The sequence below is a fragment of the Salmo trutta genome, chromosome 4 (assembly GCF_901001165.1).
Source record: "Salmo trutta chromosome 4, fSalTru1.1, whole genome shotgun sequence".
NCBI classification, from domain to species: Eukaryota; Metazoa; Chordata; class Actinopteri; order Salmoniformes; family Salmonidae; genus Salmo; species Salmo trutta.
In genome coordinates, this window is record NC_042960.1 from 31,795,826 (window position 1) to 31,809,631 (window position 13,806).

At 43.9% G+C, this 13,806-nt stretch overlaps 1 protein-coding gene across 1 annotated transcript in view; it reads left to right on the forward strand.

Annotated features, from left to right (window-relative positions):
- Positions 1-1,635: 1,635 nt before the first annotated feature.
- The window catches only part of LOC115192233 (VWFA and cache domain-containing protein 1), a gene marked incomplete in the record, with an annotated part of 75,038 nt that continues 62,867 nt past the window's right edge, over positions 1,636-13,806 (forward strand). Inside the window, 1 exon segment of the mRNA XM_029750503.1 lies at positions 1,636-2,134. Within this exon segment, the coding sequence (XP_029606363.1) occupies positions 1,883-2,134 (252 nt within the window).

Here is a 13,806-nt window from a genome sequence, read left to right on the forward strand (position 1 = left end):
ATTGGCTGACTTCAAAAGCACTTGAACACAATTCGATCTTAGGATTTCCCATTTCTCACTTTCCATGATCACATGAATGCCCCAAAAGACCTCAGCTGGGTCATAATTAAGTTGCGCTCCCCTGCTCAGACGTTGCATGCGTCAACCAATGGTTGCGTGACACGTCATCGACTGTGCAGTCGCCAGTCGGGCACCACATTGATATAACATATGATGAGGTTAGCTGATACGTAAAATACCTATCCAGGCATTGTACGATTTGGCATGCGTCAGCAACGTCTGAGCAGGGGAACACGACTTTACGCTCATGTGTACTATTCTCCAATCAGGGCTTTTTTTTAAAGGCGGCTGCTGATTGGAGGTCATCAACTGGATGGAAGTAGGCATGTGGCAGCCCTTCTAAAGAATCACATGAAATGTATATTACTCTGAGCAGGACTTTACTGTCGTTAGAAACCCATATTCTTCCAAACACAGTCACATCTTATTATCAGATCTCAGTTACATGCATTTAAACGACATACAGTATAGTATTTGGAGTAGCCTAGAACCCGTTGTGTCTGTTCTGTGAATGACATTATGGACACCGAAAACAGTATGTTCTATGGGAGACTCCAGCCCCGGTTTTACTTGCTTTATATTATGGACACTGAAGACAGTATGTTCTATGGGAGACTCCAGCCCCGGTTTTACTTGCTTTATATTATGGACACTGAAGACAGTATGTTCTATGGGAGACTCCGGCCCCGGTTTTACTTGCTTTACATTATGGACACTGAAGACAGTATGTTCTATGGGAGACTCCAGCCCCGGTTTTACTTGCTTTATATTATGGACACTGAAGACAGTATGTTCTATGGGAGACTCCGGCCCCGGTTTTACTTGCTTTACATTATGGACACTGAAGACAGTATGTTCTATGGGAGACTCCAGCCCCGGTTTTACTTGCTTTATATTATGGACACTGAAGACAGTATGTTCTATGGGAGACTCCGGCCCCGGTTTTACTTGCTTTATATTATGGACACCGAAGACAGTATGTTCTATGGGAGACTCCAGCCCCGGTTTTACTTGCTTTATATTATGGACACTGAAGACAGTATGTTCTATGGGAGACTCCGGTCCCGGGTTTTACTGGCTAGTTTCAATTTCACAAATGAGAAATGTAGCCTATTGGTGAGTTCCAGACCGACTAGGTAAGGCTCCTGCGCAGCCAGTTGGTCGTCCCTCACCTGGGACGACTTTAGAGATTCTTGTTTTTCTACAGTCAAAAGACTACAATATCCACCATTACTGCAGTAACATAGCAGTCAACCTGAAACACTTTCAAAAGTGCGTTAGCCCTATGTAATATCTATTTGCTTGATGAGCATTTCAATAAAAACGATATTCCACAGTGTTTGTCTATACTGTGGTTTGTTGTTTTATGAAATACTATGTTTCTTCTACAGATGTACAGCAGCTATTGGTAGATCATATGTCCAGCATATTATTTTACAGTAGCCTAGTTGTTTTGGGAGATCGTTCTCCAAATACAATCCCAATCCATTCCCAACTCAAGAGCCATGCCGTTGTTTCGCTCCCGTACTCCTACTTTCACCCCCATTGTGATTCTCTGGCTTACGCTTTACTGGAGTTGATGCGGAGTGAGCAGGATCTATCGACAAATGCACAACTATCAGCGCTTTTATGGATCGTATTCTCCTACCTTCGTGGATTTCCAAAATATGAATTGATGTCGTCGTTTAAAGTCGAGGAATTTCGTCTTGAAATTAAGGCCAGGTATAGCTACGAAGTTGTAAAATAGTTCCCTTGAAGTTTTTCCCTCAGGGCTGCAAAGCGAATTCCCAGTTTACTATTCAACTACTAACCCAGCCATCATATGGCGAGGCGAGTAGGGGGAGAAGGATCCGTGATTTTAACACGATCTCCATTCACGAATTGGAATAGGAACTCGAGACTCCACTGGTGTAACTTCATGGCTGTTTTTTTTAGCTTTGTGGCAGTACTGTCGCTTCTATGTTGTGGATTTTGTGGCGCTGAAACGGAGTTTTCGATCTTGGAGGAGGCACAAGTTTTAGCCGTACAAATGAAAAAACTGTCCTCGCAGGAGCTTGGAGTCTTCACCATGCAGGTAACCACAATTTTCTGTTTCGATTTCTGTCAACATTCGCCATTTAAAAAAATTAATTCGACAACATACTTTTTAAATATATTTTATCTAGTCCTAATTGCGCATTGTATCATGAATTGGTTCATTTGCAGTCTACAATCGGCAAATGTATGTTGCATTATCTTTAGTTGCTACATGGTTGCAGAGCTACACTGTTGTCAGAAATGTAATTAATGTTCCATCAAACTATATCGATTACAGCCGCGTTCTTTCTTAGCTGGCGGTATATTTACCTTTTTGAATGGCTCGGTAGCAACCATTCTGAAAGGCGTTCTCCTCGAAGGATCTTGACAAATGTTGCTGCGTAACAGCACCTTGAAATAGTTGGTGTTGGGACACATTATCTGGAACTTTATCGCTTATAGGAAGGATTAATTGAAGGGGTCGGAGGATCAATTATTCTGATGTTGTTTGCTGGCAGGATTTCGACATTGGTTAACCGCATTATCTTCTCAGAACCTTTTATTATTGGCGTGACAAATGTTTTGGCGGCCTATAGCATAAAACACCCACATTGGTGTGAGAATGGGGAGGAAGAGGGTTTCTTTGAACTTCAAACACTGGGTTCACATTTCCCCCTCCTGTCACCAATGCTCATATTCTAATGAATAGTATAACACTGCTACATATTAATTCATTCGATATGCCGTTAATTCGAATAAAAAAACATATTATTTTAGCCGGATTGTATACTTATTTTCCATTTGCCTGATTGTAGGCTATGATAACACCAGTAATTAGAATGGTTGTTTATTTGATAGTTGTACATTTTAATTATAGATGGATTGAAATTACTAGGCTACCTTAATTTTGCTTCCACATTTTGTGGACTGTGTAGTTAATTTGTGAGTACAAAGTGTATTGTACACAATAGCATGCCATTAGAGATTGATACTTCATTTTTATAAACCTTTCTAAATATCCCAGCAAATAAATCTGTGTTATTTGAAATATAACCCAGACTACTTCTGTAATGGGAAACACTGTTTTGTATTGTTAATTTTGAAGGTAGTGTCTCTTGATCAACAAATGGCTAACGGACTATACTACAGTGGTGGCTGTGAGACATGTGGTGATGGTGGTGATGGTGGTGATGCAGGGGGTTACTTCAGAGGCAGGCCCCGTAGTTCTGGTCAGTAGGGGGCCCGGCTCAAATTATGTTTCATCTCCCCACTACTTTTCGTCCTACCACTGAGACCCAGCTTTCAGGCCTGCTCTGATACCCGGAGCCTCCTTTGTCCCGATTTCTCTCTCCTTTCTCTCTTCTCTTGCCCCCTTCACAATTTCTCTCTCTCGTTCTATCTGTTTTTATTTTGTTCACTCTGTTTTTCTCTCCCTCTCTCTCTCTCATTGGCCTCACAATATCATATTATCCATTTTATTTTACGATTGATGTCTTTAAATATTCCTGCCTTTGCTGTGGTGTACTTCTAATGAGTGGACTGAATGAAAGCTCATATTCTGTCTTCTGGTTTGAGGCTGAGGTCTGTTTGTTTCTGATTTATCCCACAAAAACATTTCATGCCAAAATGTATTTTCATCGTTTCCCTTAAAAAAAAAAAAAATGCACCATTCTAGGTTGACTCATATTATTTTACGAGCTGTAAAAATCTAACTTGGCATTTAACTCATTTCTCATTCAATTCAGGTGTTGCTTTGATATAAATCTGTGTTTGGTCAGACCTCTGACCACACAGCTAGGTGATGTGAATCCAGTCAAAACAGTAATCTGCCCATGTAAATAAATCCTGAGATGTGGCTATGGGATGGTAGCTCTCTGCCCTGACACCTGTGTGTTGCTGCTTAGTCAGACCCGGTCCGGCCCTGGCCTGTTGCTCCAGGTGTGTAGGACGGTCTCTAGCAATGCTACCTGGGATTTTCCATATGCTGTGGTCAGGATGAGGTGCTCCAGCCATGGCGAAGCCAGGGGGAATATGACAGGGAAAAAAGACAAGATGCACAAAATAATCGGATAAACCTGACAAAATTCCTGTGCTCATGGTGTGGTTTCAAACAGAGGTTTAGGCCAGTCCATTTTTGCTGCTCTTTAATGAACCAAACCTCACTTTGTCCTCTTAACTCCAAATCTGTGGATGTAATGCAACACCAGCCAAACCCCCATCCCCAAACCCCCATCCCCAAACCCTGGTCTTGTCTGTAATTTGATGTGTGCCACTGCCCTGTCATGGTTTCTTGAGTCAATGGGTCAAATTGATGCAATCTGTCAGTGAGTTATTCAATTATCAAGGGAGCCTGGTAGCACAGACAACCCTATGTTCTCAATCGTGTTTGTAACTTAACGCGTCGATAATCAAGTGCTTCTGTGGAGAGGAGCTTTGGTGACGAGTGAGTAGGCCTACCCCTGCAAGCATTTTTAGGGCATTCAGTGGTTGAAATTGTTATAATTTTGAAAGAATAATTGTTGACCCAATTTTAGCTGGTTTTGACGTTTTAAAATCTAAAGTTGAACAAACAGATGTTTTGGTTGATATTTTTATACACTAACCGGGCGGTCGACTGGTCCGTCTTCAAGGCATTCCTAGTCAGTCACCAAACATTTCTGTAAAAAAGCTTGTGTTCCCTTTTTTTGTTTTGTTGTTTTGCCGTTGACGATAGGTGCGCTTGATTCAGAAACCCTGCGCGCTGGATAGGCAAAGTGTTCCCATTTTGAACCATTTAATTTGCAAACTCCTGCTACCTGGCGCACCGGAAGAGCTGTGGCTAAATCGCATAGCTCAGATCTCCATGCCTACAGCTTGCACAACCCCCGCCCCAGCTAAGTTTGATACTAGCCTACTTGACATATCATAACTTTTAAAACAATGACCAGAGAGTCTGTCAAAGAATACAGCAAAGTGATGCTGTCTTTTTAGTGAGTTCATGTTGTGCAAGTTTTTATTCAACACTTTTACAAAACATAAAACACACTTCTTTCACTCGTGCTGGAATGAATGAGTTGCCAAGTGTATCGATAGGCCTGTGTTTTATTATTAGCATCTCGTCGTGTCTATTTTAATATCAAGGAATATTTCACTTTCTCTCGTCATAGGAACAACATGAATTTGTGCCTGAGAGGGATGCGTTGCGAATTGAGTTTCGCCATCAGGTGGAGGACAATGTCCCGTCTCTGGGAAGTCTCACCAGAGAAAAGGAGTGAGCAGGGACCGTGAGAGCTAGACCCTCTGCTGCTCTCTCCCTCCGCTCAGACTAATGCTGTGTTCAAGGCAACTGGGAACTCGGAAATCTCAGACTAATGCTGTGTTCAAAGCTACTGGGAACTCGGGCATCCTTCTAGAGCTCCGGCCTGAAGATCACGGACATGATTTGACCCCCCCCCCCCCCGGGTTCCCAGTTGTCTTGAAAGCACCATGACCATCAGATGCAGGTACCATCAGACCAGTAAAATAAAAAAACGAATAATTAAAATTTGTGTTCAGCTGTGCCTCGTGCTACATGAACTGATCTATTTGGTTATCAAAGCTCAAGTTTTGAAATATGATATGGTCTGAGAACAATATTGGCGGGCCAAGCATATAGCCAATATGCTGTGGTAATGTATTAGGCCTACTGCACAAAACTCATTTCTACAGAACAGTTTTTAATAGGTTAATGTAAAAAAAAAAATATTAAGTCATGTTTAAAAAATAAATAAATAAATCTGAGCAGTACATCTCTGCTTGCTAAGTGATGTTGACTCAGTAAAAGTTGGTGGCCACTGCACTAGTGGATGTATTCTCTATCAACTGTTGAGACACACTGGCAGGTAGCCTAGTGGTTAGAGCGTTGGACTAGTAACCGAAAGGTTGCAAGATCGAATCCCCGAGCGGACAAGGTTATAAAATATGTCTTTCTGCCCCTGAACAAGGCAGTAAACCCACTGTTCCTAGGCTGTAATTGAAAATAAGAATTTGCTCTTAACTGACTTTCCTAGTTAAATAAGGTTAAAAAAAATGTAATAAATTAAAATAACACCGACCCAGGCCGACAGTATAGCCTTTAGTTCCAGTTAGGCCTAGCGAACTAAGCAGAGCATAGGGAATACATTATAAGCTTGGTTAGACCTCTCTCTCGACACATCCTATCTCACCTCACTCTCGTCCTCTCTCCCATTCGTCAAAAGACAAACTATAAAATGCACCGAAATATTCCGAATTCCTGATGTTTCTCTGCACACTCAGAAAGATGGCTTCATCTCGATCAGTATTGCCGGATCCTGTGGCGGTTACCAGCCCTGGCTCTCACATCCATCACTCTTGGGCGTGCTGGGGTGGGGTGGCTGGGTCTCTGTGGTGGGCCTGCGGCTGTTGCCCTCCCGGCCCCCCGGCTACTTTACTCCCTTGCACATGTTTCTCTGACAGGGTGAGCTGCTACTCCTTTGTTCCGATGCCTGAACTCCCACTGACCTCGCCTCTTAAAAAAAAAAAGCTGTGTTCTGTTTGTTCAAAAGATCTAGAACGTTGTTACTGGGTGATCTTCCTTTTTGGGTTTATGGGCTCTCTGTCATTGTACGGAAGTCTCCCTTCATATTCCATTTTGTTTTACGTTTAAGCAGTAGTTCACAATTCCACGTAGTATTTGTTCATAGGCAAGGTTTTGGGACCAGGGACCAGTCTTGTTTACTTATTGGAGCAATTTAAGATGTGTGTAAAAAAATGTTTGGTTGTCAAGAAGAACCTAGTGAAATAGCTCAGTTCTGAAGCAGTATGCTCCCTCGCTTCCAATGCTGCAGGAGACTAGCCATGGCAACATTTTCAATACATGCGAGTTGCTTGTGTTTCAGCCTTGCTCCAGGCAGTGAGATACTCAATCCCCTTGTTTCAGCCCCTTCTAACCCCCCCCCCCCATCTCCCCTCGCCAAGGCCAGGAATGAATAAAATGGTGAACAGCATTGTTCGAGATGAAGGATTGACGGTCCGGTCTCCAGAATACGGCTGTTTTCCAAATGTCACACTATATAGGCCCCTGTGGGCCCTTTTCGAAAAGTAGTGCACTATAAAGGGAATAGGGTGCCATTTGGGACACGGTCTCATCTGGTCTGGACAAAAGGAGTGAGTTACAGTATGACTTTCAGAGTTGATCTCCTTTCCTTCCCGCCCGAGTTGACTGGTCTGGGCCAGCTGCTGGGTTTAAATCAGTTGGTACGCTACGGCGTGGTCGACTAGATCATTTATCTGATGGGATTCCCACATACCTTTACAAAAAAAAAGGTATTTGTTTCTTCTATGTTCTCAGACCAAATTGTCTTTCAATGTTTTTAAGTTAGCTCGCTACCGCTTCAGTTTTTGCTCTTATCCTCTTTTTTCCCCCCCTCTCTCTCCTACCTTTCTGGTATCTTGTACAAACCTTCACCTGGGATGCCATGCTGGAGTTAAGAATCAGGAGGGAATGTTCCTCTGCAACTGTCTCACTTAAATGGACCAAAACATTGGGCTATATTTCTGTATTTCTGTTTTTCCTTAGTCATAGAAAACCGCTTTGGCCTCCTCACATATCTGAATATCCTTTTTTAAATTTTTTTTATTATTATCAGTTCCATCAAAGCTTATGTTCCCTTTGAGCGTCAGGTCATCCGTTAGTTAGGCCCAGAAACTGAAGTTGGGGTGGCCAGTAGCAAGAAATGGCACAATCCAGTTAGCCTAACACTCTCCTCTCAATCTCTCTCTCTCGCTCTCAGAAAAGGAGCTTTATGGTAGCCTGTCTTTGTGTGTGTGTGTGTGTGTCTCGGGGGGATCCCTGTGTGTCGATCCAGCACGCATGACCCAGTATAGCAGGGCAGAGACCTCTCCATACCACCCCTTCACTCACCACAATGGGCTTGGCTAAAATTAACTGAACTCCCAAAACAGAAAGAGGTAAAGAATAAGGGAGGGGGGATGGGGAGGAGCAGGCACACTGTTGAGGGAAGTAGGGAGATCAATGGCTACCCTCCCTCCCCCCCTACAGCCCTGTACGTTTGTTAGCTCTTGAGAATTCCCCAACCCCCCCTCTTCTATTCTCTTCTCACTCTTCTTCAGGAGGCTTTGCATTCCCAATGAGGGGAGAGTTGGAGCCCCTACTGTTACGAGACCAGGTTGGTTTTCAGTCGCAAGCTTTGGCTCTGCTCTCGCGAATTTAAGGAGAATATCGAGAGATGTAACGTGAACATGCGTGTTTCTGACGTCTCAAACGCTACCTCCGGAGGTCGCATGCCACTTGCCCGACAGTTGCCCCCCCCCCCCCCTTAAGCAGAGCAGTGTAAACAGAATTGTCTCGTTTAGCTCAACGTTCATGAAGCAAAAAAAATCCTAATAGCAGAGGAATTCTTTTCAAACAGCTGTAATGTATAGACATTTTCACAATATTTTGAACTTGATTTATTGAGTTTTACCTGAGATTGCAGTGACACGCTGTTACGTTGTAAAATTGCTGCCGGATCTTAATAGATGTAAAGTCCCTGTTGAGGGGACCTGTGTGGTTCTGGTACCGGTTCAACATTTTTTTTGGCGGCGTAGGATGTGAAATGTAAAACCACTTGAAGCTGGGATGTCCCTCCTACCATTTTATTCGGTCTTCCGACTGTGCATTAACTCCTGGCTGAACCCTACCCCACAGCCACTGACGGAGCACATGCCTGCAGTCCTTACACCGTAACGCAGCAGGGGAGAGCGGTTTCATCGCTGGAACACATCCAGAGATCCATTTTTATAGCCATGAATTAAAATGAATCATAGATTTTAAACCAAAAAGCACTTCTTTTTTGTTGTCATAGATTAATATGAGATCAAAGGCGAGTTCCTAATGATTTCAGGAAGCCAAGCTAGAGCTCTGTGAGACGTCCACAGCGACGAGGGCAGACGTTTTGATCAAGAGAGACCTTTAGAAAATATGCACGTTTTCTCTAACACTAAACATACAAATATGTATTTAACAGTTGTAAGAAAGGTGAAATCTTAGTTAGTCGTTTTATAAATGTTGACGTTTGATATGCTAACATTATTAGCTAGCGTTATTGTCTTGCAAGCTACATTTAGCTAGGCTAATGCCTGTATGAATGAGAAAATAAACCCTTTAATTGTCTGACCATGCTTGTGGATTGTTGCGTTATTCAAGAATGTAATATGGTTTCGTTGCATTATTCAAGTGTAGAGGAAACGCCCCTTGCGTTGTTGAATAGTTTGCAAGCTTACTGGCTAGTCAGCGGCTACTGATATTTATGGTAAGTGTAGCGCTGCAGCGCAATAATGTCACGTTGGCAGGCACAATGAAAGGTGGAAAAAAGGTTGTTGTCTTAGATTTAAATGTTTTAAAGGTCAACTGCCCCATAGAACCAACTTCTCTGCTTTTAAATGGCCTGTGTAGCGTTGATATGAGTCAGAGATGTTCATTTCTAGTGTCAAAATGGACTACAAAGTGTAAATAGGATAATTTTGGTATTAATGTCAGTCTCGTCCAAAACCGAAATTTGGTAAGGGACTGTCATGACTTGAGGGTTTGAATTACAATTATGTTAACAGTTCATGTCCCCTTTTTGCTTATTAACACGTGGTGGCACTGTGTTTTCTGGGAAAAGACTGGGCGTGTTCGCTTTGCGTGGCTGAGACCTCTTCTTCGGAGGACCAATTGAATGGTAAATGAGCAAAACCCCCCGCGTACCATGCAAAAAATGAATTCCCCCAGACAACACAGTGCATCTTTGGTAGTAACCTTGAAGTGCAATGCACACATTGATCGGAAAATAGTGAAACTAGGCTTCCCGTAAAGTTGTTGAAGAATCAGACGGGCGGGATATGTATTACATCCGACGCTAGCTCCAAGTTCTGCGGGCCGTCAAACGCGAGACTGTGCCTGGTGTTGGTTACGGTAGCGCGATACACTGACCCAGAAAATAGAAACGCAACAATTTCAACGGTTTCACTGAGTCACAGTTCACATAAGGAAATCAGTCAATTGAAATGAATGAATTAGGGCTTTAATCTATGGATTTCACATGACTCAGAATACAGATATGCTTCTGTTGGTCACATTTAAAAATAAAAGTAGGAGCGTGGGTCAGAAAACCAGTCAGTATCTGGTCTGACCACCATTTTCCTCATGCAGCGTGCGACACATCTCCTTCGCATTGAGTTGATCAGGCTGTTGATTGTGGCCTGTGGAATGTTGTCCCACTACTTCCCAAACATGCTCAATGGGTGATATCTCTGAGTATGCAGGCCATGGAAGAAATAGGACGTTTTCAGCTTCCAGGAATTGTGTACAGATCCTTGCGACATGGGGCCGTGCGTTATCATGCTGAAACATGAGATGATGGGCGCCGGATGAATGGCACGACAATGGGCCTCAGGATCTCATCACGGTATCTCTGTGCATTCAAATTGCCATCAATTAAAATGCAATTGTGTTTGTTGTCTGTAGCTTATGCCTGCCCACACCATAACCCCACGCCACCATGGGGCAATCTGTTCACAGCATTGACATCAGCAACCTGCTCGCCCCACACGACGCCATACACATTTGTCTGCCATCTGCCCGGTACAGTGGAAACCGGGATTAATCCGTGAACAGCACACTTCAGTGGTCAACGAAGGTGAGCGTTTGGCCGCTGAAGTCGGTCACGACGCCAAGCTGTAGTCGGGTCACGATCCTGGTGAGGGCGACGAGCACGCAGGTGAGCTTCCCTGAGACGGTTTCTGACAGTTTGTGCAGAAATTCTTCAGTTGTGCAAAACCCACAGTTTCATCAGCTGTCCGGGTGGCTGGTCTGACTCTCAACGGTGAAGAAGCCGGGTGTGGTGGTCATGGGTTGTCGTGGTTACACTTGGCCTGCGGTTGTGAGGCCGGTTGGACTTACTGCCAAATTCTCGAAAACGATGGAGGCAGCTTATGGAAGAGAAATTAACAAAATTATCTGGCAACAGCTCTGGTGAGCATTCCTGCAGTCAGCACGCCACTTGCAGGCTCCCTCAACTTGACAGTGTGTTGTGACAAAACTGCACATTTTAGTAGCCAGCACAAGCTGCACCTGTGTAATGATCATTGTGTTTTATTTCGCTCCCTTGATATGTCATTCTCTCAGGTGGATGGATTATCTTGGCAAATGAGAGATGCGTATAGAACATTTCTGGGATCTTTCATTTCAGCTCATGAAACATGGGATGAACACTACATGCTGCGGTTTGTGTTTTAGTTGATAATGCTAGCGAGTAGCAAGGTGTTGCAGAACGAGTGTCCTATGAAACACGTTCCAGACACTGGTTCTTGCCATCTTGGCATAACTGATTTTTTACAGTGTTTTTTTTTTCAATGTCCTCGGGCCTACAGTGTTTATAGTGGAAGTGACTTGGATGGTGTTCAGGCCCTGCTGATGAGCAGCAAAAGGGAAGTAAAGGAGATGTTTGGACTTTGTGGCGCAGGTCCTAATCCAGGCCCTTGTCATCTCCCGTCTGGACTACTGCAACTCGCTGTTGGCTGGGCTCCCCACTTCTGCCATTATTAAACCCCTGCAACTTATCCAGAACGCCGCAGAACGCCGCAGAACGCCTGGTGTTCATCCTTTCCAAATTCTCTCATGTCACCCCGCTCATCCGCACACTCCACTGGCTTCCTTCCAGTCGAAGCTCGCATCCACTGTAAGACCATGGTACTTTCTTACGGAGCATCAAGATGAACTGCCTCTCCCAACCTTCAGGCTACGCTCAAACCCTACACCACAACCAGAGTACGCTGTTCTGCCACCTCTGGTCTCGTGGCCCTGCCACCCCTACAGGAGGGCAGCTCCCGCTCAGCCCAGTCCAAACTCTTCTCTGTCCTGGAACCCAAATGGTGGAACCAGCTTCCCCCAGAACCCAGGACAGCAGAGTCCCTGCCCGTCTTCCGAAAACATCTGAAACCCTACCCTCTTCAAAGACTATCTTTAAATAGGAAGTGACCCTGGCTGAACTCTGACCACTTGTCTCGCTGTAACACAATGTTGTTTGGAAGATGAAAGGATAAAAGGAGTGGTGGTCTTTTTTATAATTTTTTTTAGAAAGGAGAGTGGAGGGAAAATAGCTCACTAATTCGGAGACCACTTTCATACACAGACAAAGTTTCCACTAATTTACCATGCCTGCAACTTTTTACCTGCTATTTGTTATAAAGGGGTAGAGGCTAAAATACTTCACGATTCCTGCATTTTCAAACCCTGTATCCAAAATACAGGAATCGGGTCCTGAATGGTTCTCTGCTTCTATACAGTAAATTAATTAACACTTCAATTGTTTAACACCTTCCTAATTTGAAATGCAAACAGTCCCACTGGTTTAACACCCGCCAGCCCTCCCAATGTGCCAATTACCCACTGATATGTATAGATGGGGTACACATACAAAGTGATAAATAACCAGCTGTTTATTTTTTAATTTTTTACAGGTAATATACCACATCTTCTTTCTGAAAAGGGTAATAGAGTAGTGTTGGGTGCTTTGAGTGAGAGGGGAGACCAGGTGTGAGAGAGAGAGAGAGAGAGACACACACACACGCAGCTGTGTTTGGCTATCAGTGTCTCTCAGCTCAGAGATCTGTCTGCCGAGGACTGGGTCATGTTATCTGGACTGACTCACTGGCTGGTTGGGTATGGCAAAACGGACATTAGCAGCACCAAACGGGCCCGCTGCTCAACATCAAACTGTACATTTCCTCCTGCTACTATGTCAACATTACACGACATGGCTGTCAGAAGAATACAGCTCGTATGGGCTGGGCTGTATGGGCTGGGCTGTATGGGCTGGCCGCTTTGTGTCCCAGATCTGCCCCATCATGTGTCCCAGATCTGCTGGGTTGAGTCTTTCTCTTTCTGTGACTTTGTGTGTGTCTGTCTGTCTGTAAGTTTATGACCCGACGAGTAAGAGGTGTGATTTATTTAGATGCAGAAAAGAGATTTGGCGTAGATATGCCTGTCTTGGTGGAAGTGTGGTCATACCACCCAGCCCTATGATTTATAGTCCTCCCCCAGTCTCCTTTTCAGCACATTTATCACCTGATTTACTTAACAAAAGGCACATCTCAGTAGGTGGTCCAGGTATCCTCAAAACACATGGGTGGGGGGGCATTTCCTCTTTTGTCCCTCAAGCAGGGGGGGGGGGGGGGGCGGCAGTGATACCATCACAAATTCCCGATCAGACGATCTCCTTGAATGCCCCATTGTTTGAAATTAGCAGCGCTATTTTGCAACACTATTTAGTTTTTACCCTTTTAGTGTGTGTACTTTACTGTATTTATACTTGGGATATTGTTTTTAAACTAAAAAAGAAAAAGATGATTGATGTCTTTAAGCACCAGGCTGTGGTAAACTGGCAGTATATGGGTATAGCCTGGTACCCAGAACTACCCTCTGTCATTCTTTTCAGGATGTTAGTTGAGTAGCCACTGAGTTGGGTTGAGTACCCAGTCTTTTAGAGGCTTGTGGTGCAGTTGTAAGGTCAAATCAAATTTTATTTTGTCACTTGCGCCGAATACAACAGGTGTAGACCTTACAGTGAAATGCTTTTTAGCCAAAACCAACAATGCAGTTAAAAAAATATATATATGTATATGTGTGTGTAACGAATAATTAGAGCGCAGCAGTAAAATAACAACAGCGAGGCTATATACAGGGGGTACCGGTAAAGAGTCAGTGTG